Raw genomic sequence first — 17,048 nt, forward strand, 5'->3', positions numbered from 1 at the left:
CTCTGATGAGTCCACCTTTACTGTTTTCCCCACATCCGGGAGAGTTACGGTGTGGAGAAGCCCCAAAGAAGCGTACCAGCCAGACTGTTGCATGCCCAGAGTGAAGCATGGGGGTGGATCAGTGATGGTTTGGGCTGCCATATCATGGCATTCCCTTGGCCCAATAATTGTGCTAGATGGGCGCGTCACTGCCAAGGACTACCGAACCATTCTTGAGGACCATGTGCATCCAATGGTTCAAACATTGTATCCTGAAGGCGGTACCGTGTATCAGGATGACAATGCACCAATACACACAGCAAGACTGGTGAAAGATTGGTTTGATGAACATGAAAGTGAAGTTGAACATCTCCCATGGCCTGCACAGTCACCAGATCTAAATATTATTGAGCCACTTTGGGGTGTTTTGGAGGAGCGAGTCAGGAAACGTTTTCCTCCACCAGTATCACGTAATGACCTGGCCACTATCCTGCAAGAAGAATGGCTTAAAATCCCTCTGACCACTGTGCAGGACTTGTATATGTCATTCCCAAGATGAATTGATGCTGTATTGGCCGCAATACACCATACTAATAAATTATTGTGGTCTAAAACCAGGTGTTTCTGTTTCATTGTCCAACCCCTGTATATGTGTAATAGGAAAACCAATATTGCACAACACCCTTAATACACAATGTCCTTAGTAAAATATGGTGGTGGCAGCATCATGCTGTGGGGATGCTTTTGTTCAGCACATAGGGAAGATGGTTATTGTTGAACTTAACGGAAGATTGATAGGGATAAATACAGTGCTGGATGAACTGTGTTCGAGGTTTAGAGGTCAGATAATGAGACTGGACCGAAAGTGAGAGTAAATGGTAAACATTAGAAACAATTTTAGAATGTCTGGAGAACTGTTAATCAGGAATGGTTTCAAAGATTACAAGAAGGTCCATCAATTCCTGTTAAATCTATATTAATGCTGTGAAAGTCTGAAAGACATTTTGTTTATGTTTGCGAAGTAAGATGATGCAAATTTATTTACATCATTTACTTTTTTCTAATTTACAGAGTGCCCCCCAATGTACTGTCAGGATCATGGTTCATGCCATATTGAGGAAAACGGACCTCTGTGCTTGTAAGTTGCAGGCTAATGCACACAATCTTCTAAATAACTACAAATATGAGTTTTGTGATTGTTTTTCCAGCCCCTTCTGCTATACTTTGTCTTTTTGTGAAATATTTTAGCAAAAATATGAAAATCATGTCTTTTTCTTTTTTTCCTCAACAAGGACATGCTCTGTGGAGCATGTGGAAATCTGCTTATCCCTCTAGAAATAACATGGTGGTTTTGCCTTCATTTATCCAGCAGCATAAAGTTTCCTGGGAATTTAAACATGGTTTATGTTACCAGTGGTATTACAGACTACAAAAAGCAATGCATTAGAATCCTTCCATTTTAGCTTTTATTCTATCAAAAATCACCTTCATTTGAAAACAATGCTGCATACTCTTTGTTGGAGGTTCCTTTTTTGTTATGATGACTTGAGTTTCTCTGCATCAGCAATTTGGAATGTCATTGCTGAGAGATTTCATTATAAAGGTATGAATGCTATTATGGGACTTGCTGCAAAATCTGCTAACATGATTATACATAAGTAAATTCTCTCTGAGATGTTCACATTTCTCATTTCTGCAAAACAAAAAGATGAGTTCGGCAGCAGGTCCTAGAAATAACTGTACATTTGTTTTTGTTACCATGCTGCTCTGTTTTGTCGGGTTGATGACCTTTTTTCGCTTGCCTTCTCATGGACAACTTTGTCGAACACTTTTGGAGAAATTGCTTCCTTGTAAAACATCTTTGCATTCAGCTGTTCCATCATTGCTCTAGCATAACATACAATTGAATCTATAAATGTAAAACCAAATTTTTTTCTTTGCAATTTTCATGCCAGCTGCTGTTTTTCAAGCACAGAAGCTGACCTGAACCAGCAAATCAGACAAGAAGCATTTCTTGCAACATCCAAACCCCATTTCTTCTTGCTTTGACATCTATGGAAATAAAAATTTGAACTACTTTTGTCAAAACATTGCTGCTATTTGAGAAATTTTATTTGTACATATTTCCTTTTTTTATTTCTTTTTACTATAATCAAAATTTCATCTTTCTTTTGTTTTCTCACTACATACAGCACCCTTATTGGAGCACTTGAGGGATCTCCTGGTAAAGATGTATAAAAAAGTATTTGATAGCAGTAGCATAATCACACACTGAAAAGTTCATTCATTCATTCATTCATTCATTCATTCATTCATGCATTCATTCATTCATTCATCTTCTATACCACTTATTCCATAGTGGGTCACGGGGGAGCTGGTGCCTATCTCCTGCAGTCTACGGGCAAGAGGCAGGGTACACCCTGGACGGGTCGCCAATCCATCGCAGGGCAACACAGAGACATACAGGACAACCAACCAGGCACACACTCATTCACACCTAAGGGCAATTTAGAGAGACCAATTTACCTAACAGTCATGTTTTTGTACTGTGGGAGGAAGCCAGAGTACCCGGTGAGAACCCACGCATGCACGGGGAGAACATGCAAACTCCATTCAGAAAGACCTCGGGCCGGGAGTTGAACCCAGGACCTTCTTGCTGCAAGGCAACAGTGCTACCAACTGCGCAAAAATTCAATCCTTTAATTTGGGTATGTTTTTTAGTATGCACTCTTCTTTGTCATCATGGGAACTGATTGAGTCTGAACCATTTCTGTATTGATCCTGGCCCTTATCCTGAAATACCCAGCATCACCCAATTTTTAGTCTTCTCACAGAGTCCTTCAGTTATTTTATTTAAAATATCCTTTTATTTAAAAGAGTTCATGGTGCAATGCCCTTCATCAAGGTTCCCAAGGGGTTTGGAAGAGAAACAGGACCACAGCATCACAGATCCTTCACTGGACCTAATTGTAGGCATGAGTTGCTTATTCCATAAATTCATTCTTGAATTCAAAACCACCTTCAGTATTTGTGGCTGGAAAGCTTAACCTTAACCTGCTAACCTCTAATTGACCAAATGTTTTTATTTTGTCAATTAGAAATAGAAGAAATAAAAAATAGAAGTTTCCTTTATTGTCCCACAGTGGGGAAATTCAGGTATATCAACAGCAAAATGAAAGGCAAATGAAGCATGCAGATACACACAAGATAAAAACTATAAAAAACTAAAAATAAGCCATAGCCATAGCGCCAGCAGTCATGTTGGGTTCTGTTCCGAGTGGAGCGAGACTGAGTGGAGAGTAGCCGTGAAACCTAAATAGAGCCAGTGGAAAAGGGGCATTAGTGATGCGATGTGCTCTGTTTGTGTGGTTGCGAGGCCATGGTGGGGGCCAGCTGGGGACCTCTTGTTGGGGGAGTTTGTCCCATCTTGGTGTGGGTTGGGAGGTCCGTTGTAAATACGATGCACGGTGGTGTCTGCTTTGTTATGCTTGTGGGCGGAGGCTGGGGTGGTGTTGCAGGTGTGTGGTGGAGGGTAGAGTGCAGAAGGGTTGTTTGTAGCGGTGCTGGGTTTGGAGCTTGCGCTGTGTGGATGTGTCTTCATTGGCTTTTCAGGGGTGGAGCTCGTCTGTGGGGCTGTGCCCCTGTGTGGAGGGGATTCACGGCATTTCCACTTGGAGGCATGTGTTTGATATCTGTGTCCTGGTTGGGGGTGGCACTGTGGGTAAATTAATGCTGGGGTTCATTTGAGGTAGGAGGCTCTTGGGTTTGAGATCTGAATTTATTGAGAGGTTGGGACTGCTTTATCCTAGGACAGCTTTGGTTGGCGGACTCGTTTGGACCAGGTAGACCCCTATTTTGTTCATGACCCCCTCTTCAGATAAGGACGGAGGTTGTTGGGGGCTGGGGTTAGGGCAGGGGTTAGGGCAGGGGTCTGTTGCCGTAGTCGTTCAGGGTTGGGGCGGTGCCGGCACTAGTCTTGGCTAGTGCCGGGGCGGCCTGCCTGTCTCCACCCTGGAATGACGGGGACCAATTCCTGGGTCTGGTTGCCCCGCTGGGGTATTAGTACCTGTATCTGGGAGTATAGTGTATTTATGGGGAGTGTGAATGTACGACATCCATTGTTGTGTGTCTTTACATTGGATGTGTGGGTTTGAGTGTTTTTATGTGTACACATGAGGGTGGGAATGTGTGATTGTGACTGTGTGCCCCTGTTTTTGTGTCAGGTTGGAACTTGGGCTGCTCCCTCCCCTGGATCAGCTTAGGCCCCCCATCAAATGAGGGGCCTATTTCGTCCCTGCCACACTCCCTGCCGGTGGTATGATGTGAATCTCCCATTCCACCACATCCCAAAAGTGCTTTATTGGATTGAGACCTGGTGACTGTGGAGGGCATTTTGAGTACAGTGAACTTATTGTCATGTTCAAGAAACCAGTCTGAGATGATTCGTGGTTTATGACATGGCGTGTTATCCTGCTTGAAGTAACCATCAGAAGATGGGTACTCTGTAATCATAAAGGGATGGACATGGTCAGCAACAATACTCAGGTAGGCTGTGGCGTTGACACGATGCTCAATTGGTACTAAGGGGCCCAAAGTGTGCCAAGAAAATATCCCCCACACCATTACACTACCACCACCAGCCTGAACCGTTGATACGGTGATAAGGCAGGATGGATCAATGCTTTCAAGTTGTTGATGCCAAATTCTGATCCTACCATCTGAATGTCGTAGCCAAAATCAAGACTCATCAAACCAGTCAACGTTTTTGCAATCTTCTATTGTCCAATTTTGGTGAGCCTGTGCGAATTGTAGCCTCAGTTTCCTGTTCTTAGCTGACAGGAGTGGCACCCAGTGTGGTATTCTGCTGCTGTAGCTCATCCGCCTCAAGGTTTAACATGTTGTGCATTCAGAGATGCTCTTCTGCATGCCTTGGTTGTAACGAGTGGTTATTTGAGTTACTGTTGCCTTTCTATCAGCTCGAACCAGTCTGGCCACTCTCCTCTGACCTCTGGCATCAACAAGGTATTTGTGCCCACAGAACTGCCGCTCACTGGATATTTTCTCTTTTTCGGACCATTCTCTGTAAACCCTAGAGATGGTAGTGTGTAAAACTCCCAGTAGATCAGCAATTTCTGAAATACTCAGGCCAGCCCGTCTGGCACCAACAACCATGCCATGTTCAAAGTCACTTAAATCACCTTTCTTCCCCGTTCTGATGCTCGGTTTGAACTGCAGCAAATTGTCTTGACCATGTCTACATGCCTAAATGCATTGAGTTGCTGCCATGTGATTGGCTGATTAGAAATTTGCCTTAACGAGCAGTTGGACAGGTGTATCTAAGAAAGTGGCCTTTGAGTGTATATCTGCCTTACTTGAGTGGCATGTTCTTTTCTTTCCCATTTTTGTCGTGCTCTGCTTTTCTGGAGTGTCTCTTTTGTTTACTTTTTCGTTTATAGGTGTTTTTGTGTTGTTGTTATCAGTCACCTTCCCTCAGTTCCTCTGCAACCTGGTTCCACACCTGTTTCATGTTTCATCTGATTACCTATCACCCATTTTCATTGGTTCTCACTCCTCTCTCCCTCAGTATATATGTTTGGTTATTTCATTGTTCCTCTCTTGGTCCTCCTTTTTACTTTCCTGCTGATTCCTGTTCCATGTCATTGTTTAAACCTTTGGGAGACTCGTGTAAGTTTATCTATTTTTGTTATTAAAGACTAAATATTCTCAAATCCACTATGTTGCTACCAAGCGTTTTTCTTTACTCCGGTTCTGTTCAACCTCACATTATGACAGTAGGACCGAGCCGAGAAACGGACCGGGGAGAAAACCTAGTGCAATGGTGTCAGCAGCAGGATTATGAATTAAAGGCTAGATACGGGGAGGATATTGAAATAGAGCCCTCACCCATTCTACTGGCTGAAATGGAGGAATTGTTTGGAGGTTCCGGCTGGTTCTGGCTTCCCCTGGCTACAAGCCGAACCAGAGGTCCTCCACGTTTGTCTCGTCTGCTCCAGTGCCTTCTTCCTCTCGCCGAAGACGATGCTGTCGCCATGATGCTTCTGTCCCGGTTCCTGAGGGTTGTGCCAACGCCTCTTCACCTCTTCCGGAGGGTTTGATCACTGCCTCACTCAGTTCCCCTGCCTCTCCGGCATCCTTTCTGGCTGCTAGTCTTCAGTTAGACCCAGTGCAGCAAATCCCAGCTGATCCAGTGGAACGCCCACATGATGCCTCTGCATTAACCTCCGCAGAGGGTCGGCTACCAACTTCCGCGTCTGCCTCTCCGGAGTTCCGGCTCGACGCTTCCGCATCTGTCTAGATTTTCTGAAGAAGATTTTCTCAGAGCCCGCTGCTGAGTCCCCTGAGCCACATCCGGCTGCAGAGTTTCCAGGGCCTCAGTTCGTAGCCAAGTCTCCAGAGTTCCTAGAGGGGTCCGAGGACGGACTGCCTTTGATCCAAGTCCCAGAGGGGTCCGAGGACGGACTGCCTCTGATCCAAGTCCCAGAGGGGTCAGAGGACGGACCACCTCTGATTCAAGCCCCAGAGTGTCCAGAGGGGTCCGAGGGTGGACCGCCTCTGATCTAGGTTCCATGTCTGACTGACCGTGTTCTAGGGCCGACTGACCGTGTTCCAGGGCCAACTGACCTAGTTCCAGGGCCGACTGACCTAGTTCCAGGGCCGACTGACCGTGTTCCAGGCCCTACTGACTATTTTTGTTATTAAAGACTAAATATTCTCAAATCCACTATGTTGCTACCAAGCGTTTTTCTTTACTCCAGTTCCGTTCAACTTCACATTATGACTATTTTGAAGAGTGCTAAATGAAGAGAAAATAACCTGTTACATAATTGTCATACCCCATGGGAACATCATGGCTTACTAATTAATATATTAACAAATACTCTTATGAATTATAAAAGTACCTTAGATATGTTTTGTTTTTTATAATTGTTGGGGTGGGGAGGCTTTTATACCACTAAAGAAATGTACTAAAACTTTCAGTGTGAAATTAGGCTATGGCAATAAAATATGCATTTATTTAAATACATTTTATACATCTCTACAAGGTGTGAGAATAGTTGTAGAGCATGCTGTATTGTGTTATCTTGCCTTTACATTCTCAATTGATTCCATTGTGGACTGTCTGGTTCAGACCACCCTGAATTTTGGTCTGCAGCCATCTCACACTCCCATCAACTCCCCACTGTGTTTGAAATAAAACTCTTGTGTTGATCAGCAAAGAGAAAGCTTGCTGCTTTCTTATCAACGCTTTGTGTTTAATTTTCCTTGACTAACATTTCCAACTGCCTTCTATCAATTTGTTTATTGCTCAATGCAGTATGGAGCCCATTAAGCTGTTCCAGCATGCAAGACAGTCCTGCTGTAGATCCTGAGCCCATCACAGGGAGAACTACCTCAGGCTCATTATTGGCATCATATTCCTCCAGGGAACTGGGCCAGGAACAGCTCACTGTCACACAATCTGGGTGCTGACTTCCTCTGAATGATAATGCCACTGTCTGTCTTCACTGGAAACTGTGTGTTTCCCATTAGAGGGTCAGAAATCAAGATGGTACTGAACAGATGTTTACTTGGAGCTTAGTCTCTGTTTGGGAGAGGAAGCGCTCACTTTGTTTCCCACACATCCACATTGCCAGGCTGGCCAGAATATTTCCGAGGAGTTTCCAAGCTGGATGTCCAATAGATATTTCACACACCAGTTTTAGAAATGGAAAGGACTTGACAGACATTATGCACTCAGGGGTGCTCAATGTACTTTACTGTCTTAAAATATTTTGGGTTTTTTTAAGATTAGCAAACCCTGTAAACAAGCAAAACTTGTTCTGTTATGTCTGAATCCCATTTCACCCCTTTCCTATCATTCTTAGTCCTTATTCCTATGTTTCTGAGGTGCAGGGGGAGGGCAAAAGGGGTGTAGATTTCTTGCCTTTCTAGTTTGTATCTGTTTTACCACATGAACAGATTTACAGTAATTTGGTGTTAGACCAAAATGTGTTATGACCATATGTTTACAGTAAAGCTTTTGCCAGTGTTTTCAGATAACAGTGGATGAAATGTTCATCATGCATGTTATAGGATGAAATCTAAGGGATGCCTCTGTGAAATTCAATTAATTTAGCTGAACTATGAGGGATAATATAGTTTTGGTTTTTTTTAAGTAGGTCAAACAAAACTTGAAAAAAGTTTTGTCTTTGTTCATTTGTCATTTTAATTTGAAATGAAACCCTTTCCTCCTCAAATGGGTCAAACGATTGTTTTTATTTCCTTTTACTTCATTGGAAGATTTTAATGGTTCTGTTTCATGCCTAAATGAAGAATGTGGCACCAGCATCCCTTTAACACATATTTCATCTCTTTGTGTTTGAATTCAGGTGTGAGTCAGGATGGTCGGGCAATCGCTGCCACGTGAAAGAGAAACCATCTCTCACCACCTTGCACCCAACTCTAGAGGCCACACAGCTGGGTAATAAACAACTGCACCCCTCTCAAAACCACCTGCATTAAACAGTCTAATCTACACCCACATCATTGCAGTTTATAAACCCACATTTAAAGACAGGATTACATGTGTCCCTCTTGTCTAGATCCTGTGTATGCCGGCATCGGCATCGGGTTGGTGCTGTTCTTGGCTGGAGTCGCTGTGTGCTTTCTCGCCCTGTGCAAGAACAAATGTGGCTTTATGTAAGTCCCAATTGTTCTGTTTTCTATGTAAAAGATATTGGTTCTGGTGAATAAAATGATGAGCGTATATGCTGGTTTCACAGAAAAGCTGACCCAATGAAATACGGCATGATGGATAATGCAAGCTTTGACTGGAGAGCAGAGGTCAGTGCACAGAGATGTCCGATCAATCACAGGCAAAGGCATTTTGGCCTTCTTATCTGCACAAAATTAATTTTTCCACCATTTTGTCCCACACTTATTCAATAAGTGGAGCCAGCATGAAGAGGTCAGAAGGTGTTCACCAAGCCTTTTTGCCTGATTAGGTTTTTGATTTAGGATTATTGATTTTGCCTCTTATGAGTGCATCTGCAGTGTTCAGGCCTACTCACTAAACACCGTGTAACACACGTAGGGCCATAAACAACCAGTCTGTTAGCTGCCTAACCAAAATTGTTAATTTGAACAAAAAGGTAACATGAGAGGCTTTAGAAGCTGCACGCATCAACACAGGGTTTTGTTCTGAGACAGATGCCACTATTGTTTTTCTCCTACTGCGTGCTTTGTTCCCCGCAGTTTTAATCTCAACAGTCATTTCTGCTATCATGAGATGCACCACGCACAGGATACAATCACAGCTATTCCATTGCTGTAATGGCTGATGTGTGGCCTTGGGGGAATCAGATGAGAGTATCAGGAGGGAAAAATAAAAGAAAATGAGAGTATTATGTGTTCAAACACGTAGAAAGTCATTTTTATCTGGTTACCAAATCAAATAACAGTAGAAGGGATTTTGAGCGGTTCAACGGTCAAAAATTGTATCTGATTATATTAGACTAAACTGGGCTGTCTTTTTCCTGATGGGTGTCATAAAACCTTTTTATGTAAAGCCAACACCCGAAAGAAAAATAATAATTGTTCATTGTGAAGAGTGTTGGTTTAATCATTATTAAAAAAAAAAAAGTTTGTTTTTGTCTCTGCGAAAATCTAATTCCGTTGTTTTTATTTGATCTTCTTTAATTATTTGTTACATTTTAAAATTTATTCAGAAAATTTATTTTTCATCAGTTTTCACAGTTCTTGTTATACTATACATGTAAACTTGTAGTTTAAGCAGAAATGTACAGCTTGTTGCCCAGCAGTGTGATTCAGTACAGTCACAAATACATCATAGTGTTTCTGTGTTTTGTACATTAATACTGACTTGTCCGCGTACCTCTGCTTCCATCCTACCACTGAGAAGGCAGCTATTATTAGAGAGTGTGAGCCTGTACTCTGCCACTTCAGCACTTGTTCTGCAGAGCGCTAGAAGACAGAAGATGAAAAAATGTTTTATTGAACTTAGGGATGTAATTATAAATGCCCTGCTGCATAACAGGTCAGTCCGGTCACTTCCCTTTTCTAAGTGCTCTCACACATTAGGGCTCATCTTATCTTTTTTTTTTTTTTGCCCTCAGCTCCCATCAGAGGACAAAAGTCCAGGCGGTCATCCCAGCATTAATCCTAAAGGGAGTGATGGTCCTGGGTTTTTTATTAGCGTCTACCCATGGAGAAGAGAGGTGGAGGTGAGATGTATCTGCTGAGGCTTTTAACCTCTGATTGTGTGTGTACATGTCACTAATGTGATCTTTTTGTGCAATTATTTACAGCGGGGTTCGAACTGGAAAGATGCCAAGCAATCCTTCTCCAACCCATTGTACAATTACCCCAGTGACTCTAATGGTGCTGTCAACAGAAACTCTGAAAAATAAAATCGATGGAACTGAAGGATTAGTTTTTGGGCATATTTCCTGATGTTAAAACACAGAGTGTTAATCTAAATTAAGGAGAGGGAAACTTGCCCATGTTGTATAGATCACAAACAGAACAGCTCAACACTGTAATGGTGCACTTTTTTGCATCAAGTTTAAGTCATTCCTACACCACTCTCACCTTAAAGCATAATTTTGTCTGCCCTGTTAATCATAAATAAAGGTTATCTATGTATAGTTATAGACAATATTCCAAATAAATGCCTTATTTACAGTAACATAAAGAGCTTCAACTTCCGTCCATACTTTATTTTACCCGTGCCGTAACAACAATGAGGAAACATTTTGAAATAATGCAAAGAACTACTTAACTGTGCAGAGGAAGAAAAGGATACACATTTTGTAAAAGCTTTACAGTCTTTGCTTTCAGCTGCCCATCTTTTGAAGTTTCATTGGTAGATCATCTATGAACATAAATGTTCAAGTCAACGATTCTCTATTGAATTTAGGTGTGAACTTTGAGTGGGCCATCATAACACATACAAATGCTTTAATGTGAATGATTCAGCTGTAGCTTTTGCTGACTCTAATGGGTGTCTTCCAGGATTGAACTGTGTTCAGCTCTTTTAATATCCCATCAACTCTGACCAGCTTTTTTGTCCCTGCTGAAGACAAGTATCCCCACACCATGATGCTGCCACTACCATAGGGTGTTTGGGTTATTCTGCAGTGTAAAAGGTCCACTACACCACTATTTCAGAACATGAGGCAAAAGGTTTATCACAATTACCTACTTGTGAAGGCAATTTATTGCACTGTGTGTCAGAGTTGAGGGGGCCTAAGTACAGATGCATCTCACATCTTTATTTTTATTTTAAACGAATAATAAAACTGTTTTTTTCCCCTTGTACTTTAATGGTATGCACTGTTTTGTGTTGGTCTGCCACATAAAATCCCAATAAAATACTTGAAAGGGATTTTATCAAACTTTCAGTGTCACGTTATGCTTTACGATACGTTTATTTAAAAGGTTTTTACACAGACATGTTCATTTCTGCCTTAAGAAATAAGAGGTTTGAGCAATCATGTCCTGCTCTAAAGATGCAGCTATGATACATTTCAGGTTGTCTTTCAGTTCCAACATTAGAAAAATTAATAGAATAAGTAATTTTAGTTTTCTTCTCCATCACTGCAGAGCCTCTGTTGAGTTTGTGGGTACACTCTACAAGATTCTACAAGTTTTATGACAGTTTTATTTACACTATCAGGCCACTGACATGAAGAATATAAATCAGTGAAAGAAATTTGCTGCCAAACTGCAAAGATGTGCCATTGAAAAGCAAAAGCTCAGCCTTTTTGCAGCTCCTCCACCAGTTTTTCCTCCCACCTCATGACAATCAAACATGCACACACAAACATTAGCACCTTCCACTTGTCATGCACAGCAGCTGACTGAAAACCTGCAGCTATCAGTGTTTCTGACCTAGGAAAACCCTCTCTGGTAGCTTCTTTATTCACGCAGCTCAATGGCTGAAAGGGGAGCTGCTACATGCCACAAGCTTTTGTTTGTGAAGCAACATCAGTCAGCTTTTTCCCTTTGCAGCTATTGTGACAGTTCTGTTTATCACCTGGTTCAGTCCAGCTAAAGCTCACCATGTTGTTTGTGCGCTTTGTTATAATGAAAACACTCCTGTAAAGTTCACCTGTGACCACTTTCAATGACTTTTATGTGAAAATAAGAGTTAACTTATGTATCTGTCAAAACTCGTCACTTAATCCTCTCTTGGTTGAGTACGGTAAAGTTTCCCACTGGACTGAGGGACAGCCCAGTCAAATCACAATGAAATTTAATAGTTTTTTATCCTTTCAGTCTGAGTACAGGGCATAATCTCTCCTTCACTTCTATTTTAAGTGAGCATCATACTGTTTTCTGACCATCCACTAGGTTTCCAGGTCACCGACTTGGCAAAAGACAGAGAAAGGAGGCCAGTGAACTGTTTTTGATTAAAGATTTTGGAGGCTGAAAATGAATATAAGACTCAAGTTTGTTTAGTATTATTGGGCTTCTTTAATGTCCATCCAAGAGACAAACTGGCCATTATATTGGTAATTTCATGGCATTTCTACAGATACACAGACTTGATCATAAAAATCCTTTCTGACTACTTACTGCTTACATTATCTAAATCTGGCTTAAAAAGGATTACAATTCAGAGAGCGTTTGTACTGGAGAAGGACTCTGTTATATTTAGACCATATTCTCAAACGTATCGGGTCACCTCTCCAAATCATTGAATTCAGTTGTTCCACTCATTTCCACAACTACAGGTGTATAAAGTCCACCCCCTAGCCATGCAGACTGCTTCTACAAACATTTGTGATAGAATGGGTTACACTTCAATCAGTGAATTCCAGCTGTAGAAAGATGCCACCTGTGCAAGAAGTCCAGTTGTGAAATTTCCTTGCGACTAAATATTCCAGTCAGCTGTTAGATGAAGCGATTGGGAACAACAGCAACTCATCTATGAAGTGGTGGGCCACATGAAATCACTGAGTGGGGTCAGAAGATGGTGTGGCACAACTTTCAGCAGTCAATATTCAGATTAGCTGCTGAACAGTGCATACAGAGCTTCATGGATTTCCGCTGCTAAGCAGCTGCGTCCCAGCCTTACATCAGCAGGTACAATGCAAACCTTCGGTTGTGGTGGTGTAAAGTGTGGCACCACTGGACCCTAGAGTAGAGGAGATGTGTTCTATGACTAATCATGCCTCTCTGTCTGGCAATCCAACAGTTGCCAGGAAAACAGCACTTGCCTGGCTGCAGTGTGTCAAGTATAATGTTTGGTGGGTGGGGGTATTATGGTCGGGGGCTTATTTTCAGGAGTTAGGCATGGTCCCTTAGTTCCAGTGAAAGAAACCTTTAATGCTCCAGTATACCAGGACATTTTGGATAGTTCCCTGCTCCCAACTTTGTAAGAGCAGTTTGGGGATGACACCTTCCTGTTCCAACATGACTGTACACCAGGTCACAAGTTAAGGTCCATAAAGACACGAGGCAACCCGATAAAACACCTTTGGGCTTTTGTCTTGTCTTGTCAGGTAGGAGCTGATAGGTGGTGGTACATCAGAGGGTGGACAGGCAGGTGAGTGGAGGTTAGTGTCAGGACTTCGGAAAGGGCCTGATTTCCACTCATGTGAGCAAAACGAACTGTCTGTCTCAAGGAGCTGCCTCTTCTTTAAACTCCTCCTGGTGAGCTTTAATGAACCACAGCTGTGGAGCCTGAACCTGCTGGTCACACCTTGAAAAGAAGGTGGAGAAGGGAAAATAGCTAAACAACCTGCATACAGCTCTGTGAATACAACACAGTCAAAAATAACTACACTGATCTGCAGCGTATAGTGCCAATTATCTCCTATTTGTTTGGTCCAGGTGACTCTTTGCATGCTCTTTTATGTCATTAATGTCCGCAATGTAAAAAGCATATGCAATATATATGCAATATGCAATGCATAAAGCGGCATCACAGGGTTTTGGATTTACAAATGCAAATTACAATCATTTATTTGATTTCTGATGGTACATTTAAAAAGAATGATTTTACTTTCTATTACAATATGAAACAGCAGACATCAGATCAAAAATGTATTCCAGCAGATTTGACCTGTTTATTATCCAACAACACTAGAAATATATTTGGGACGTTCATTTTAGCTGTGTGTTTGGTCTAAAAGAGGAAAATTAAAAGTCTTAAGGGTTGGCAGGAAATCTATTTTGCTCGGATGCTTTTTTGTCATGTGAAGTCCCTTAATGTTCATTTAGTTGGCTGATGAAACTAGTAAATTAGCAGCAGATATAACGAGGAATCTGACATTGAGGAATAGGGCCAACACCACCATAAAGAGCTTGTTTATAGGCTGCAGAGAAGCCTTCATCCTTGACGTTCTGTTATCCATGTTCCAGTTCTGCTGAATAAACCTGTGCAGCAGTTTCCACTGAGAGCAAAGCTAAATGTTTTCAGGTCTTATTAATGTTACTTGAAGGTGGAAAGGGCAATACTATGCAATGCTCTAATGGAAAGATGAAGACAGAGTGCAGGGATTTTTTTTATTTGGAGACTGCCTGCCACACTACCTCTTTGTAAGCTGTTTATTAATTGGCCGAGTATTAAAAACACTTCAGTGACAAAACTCAGCAAACTGGATTCAACTCAGTGGAAAATCTTACACCTGGCAGCACCAAAGCTGCCAGAGCCAAAATACCCATTTTTTTTATTATAATATCTAAAGTTTGTGCATGGTTGTTTGTGTGTTGCCCTGTGATGGACTGGCGATCTGTCCAGGGTGTACCCTGCCTCTCGCCCATAGACTGCTGGAGATAGGCACCAGCTCCCCCGCGACCCACTATGGAATAAGCGGTAGAAAATGACTGACTGACTGATAATATCTACAATGTTTTGAGGGTTATTGATTCTGCCCCTTCAGTGAGGGCAGAGCGCTGTTACATCTCCAGCCAAGCTAAAGTTCACAACATCTGTGATTGATTGTGCTGAATGTGGGAGCTGAAAGAGTCCAAGGAGACCTTCAGAGATGCGGAATGCTTCATCCACAGATGATACCCTCTGCTTTTTCTTTAGGAGTTCTGCAACAATTTGAAAAGACTTGGAGACTCTGGATCAGAACTGCTTGGTTGCAACTCCAGAGAGTGTGAAGTCTCAAAAGCTGAAGAGGAAAGAAAAGAATGAAGTTCTGACTGTATGTTTGGGGTTGTTGTCCTGCTGTAAGGTAAACCACCTTTTTCATGAGGAGTATCAGGTTTTCTTCCAGAATTGCCCCATGTTTTGCTATGCTCCATCCATCAGCATTGACCATTTTACCTGTCCCTGCTGAGGAAAAAGCATTCCCACAGCATAGTTGTCCTGTCCACAGATGATCTCACCTGAGGGGTGGAATCTCTGTAGCTCCTCCAGAGTAACCCTCAACTGAGCTGCTTCTCTGATTAATACTCTTCTTTCCCCGGCCAGTCAGTTTAGTTCAACGTGTCATGGAGTTTTTTTAGTAAGCCCCTTATGCAGGTTGAGTTTCCCAGGAGAGAGGTGAGCATACCCACAGAGGCTACGTTTGGCAGGTTGTAGTGTGTGGAGCAGATTGTTGATAGTGTTTTAATTCTTTTTCCAGGAGGGAGATGAACACAATAGTGAAGTGATGGAGGGTGGACAGGCAGGTGAGTAACAATGTTGGTGTGTGGAGAGGTCCAGGCAGCGGATCCAAGGGGAGCAACCGGGGGAACAATCAGAGGAGGGGTGAAGAGATTCTTTGGAGGGAATCCAGAGGTAATAAGCAAGAAACAAGCAGGCAAATGACTGAAGGCCAAAGGACAGACTGTGGGACAGAACAAGGGCTTTAATCTGGGAGTAAGAACAATCTGGAATCTACCTCAGGGGATCTGCTTCTCTTTAAGCTCCTCCTGATTGGTTTGAACAAGGACACACCTGCAGGTCACAATCTGCAATCAGAGAGGAGGACACACACACACACAAACCTGCACACAGCCTTGTGGATATGACAGGATGGCCATCACTTGGTAGGTTGTGCCATCCTCTTTCCATTTTCAGATGGTGGATTAAATAGAGCTCTGTGAGGTGTTCAAAGCTTGAGATACTGTTTTATAACCTAGCCCTGTTTTCCACAGCTTCCTCCCTGACCTGTCTGCTGCGTTGCTTGTTCTTCAGTATGCTGTTGGTTTACTAATGTACTCTAATGGCCTTTTTCACTAGTCCCTACTCAGCGAAGGTACAGCACGACTCTACTCGGTTTTTTTAGGCTTTTCCATTAGTAACAGTTATGTAGAATAGTTACTATTTTTAGTACCTGGTTGGGTGTGGCTCCAACCGTGCAGAGTCGTGCTGAAAAGGCGATGTCAGAAAACAAGGCCCTTGCCTTGCCGTTTCGGCGCGCGGTGTAGTGGGGGAACGGGGTGTGGCGGGGGTGCTTAGAGCGGGGCTGTGTGTGGAGCTTGTGCTGTGTGGGATTCTCGGCCATGGAGTTCACCTGTGGCGGTGTGCCCCTGTGGGGGAGGGGATTCGTGGCATTTGGGTTCGGGGGCATGTGTTCGATATCGGTGTCCTTGTTGGGGGTGGCCCTGTGGGGAGGTTCTTGTTGGGGTTCACTTGGGATCGGAGCTCATTGGGGAGTCGGGACTGCTCCGTCCTGGGGCGGCTCCTGTTGGCGGGCTGGTTTGAGCCATGTGGACCCCTCTTTTGTACATAGCCCCCTCTCCGGAGGTGGATGGGGGTTGTTAGGGACTGGGTTTGGGGCGGGGGGGGCTGGAGCCGGGCCGGTGTCACCCGGGTCTGGGCGGTGCCGGCGCTCTCTGTCTGTCTCTGCCTCAGGAGGGAAGGCGATCACCTTCTGGGTGCGGGGGCACCGGTGCCTGGGAGTATAGAGTATGCATGGGGAGTGTGAGTGAGTGTATGACGTCCATTGTTGTTTGTCTTTACGTTGGGTGCGAGTGATTTTATGTGTATGCATGAGGGTGGGAGTGGGTGATTGTGACTGTGTGCCTGTTTTTTTGTTTGTTTTTTCTGACAGGTTGGGTCTTGGACTGCTTCCTCTCCTGGATCAGCTTAGGCCCCCCCATAT

General features: G+C 43.1%; 1 protein-coding gene across 1 annotated transcript in view; it reads left to right on the forward strand.

The window, feature by feature from the left end:
* The window catches only part of malrd1 (MAM and LDL receptor class A domain containing 1), a 92,670-nt gene extending 81,273 nt beyond the window's left edge, over positions 1–11,397 (forward strand). Inside the window, exons 28-33 of the mRNA XM_047349058.1 lie at positions 1,051–1,117; positions 8,370–8,461; positions 8,583–8,679; positions 8,763–8,823; positions 10,116–10,223; positions 10,308–11,397. Of these exons, the coding sequence (XP_047205014.1) occupies positions 1,051–1,117; positions 8,370–8,461; positions 8,583–8,679; positions 8,763–8,823; positions 10,116–10,223; positions 10,308–10,409 (527 nt within the window). The 3' untranslated portion in view covers positions 10,410–11,397. The remainder of the gene's footprint in view (positions 1–1,050; positions 1,118–8,369; positions 8,462–8,582; positions 8,680–8,762; positions 8,824–10,115; positions 10,224–10,307) is intronic.
* Positions 11,398–17,048: the final 5,651 nt, after the last annotated feature.

Source organism: Girardinichthys multiradiatus, chromosome 21 (genome assembly GCF_021462225.1).
Source record: "Girardinichthys multiradiatus isolate DD_20200921_A chromosome 21, DD_fGirMul_XY1, whole genome shotgun sequence".
Taxonomy (NCBI): Eukaryota; Metazoa; Chordata; class Actinopteri; order Cyprinodontiformes; family Goodeidae; genus Girardinichthys; species Girardinichthys multiradiatus.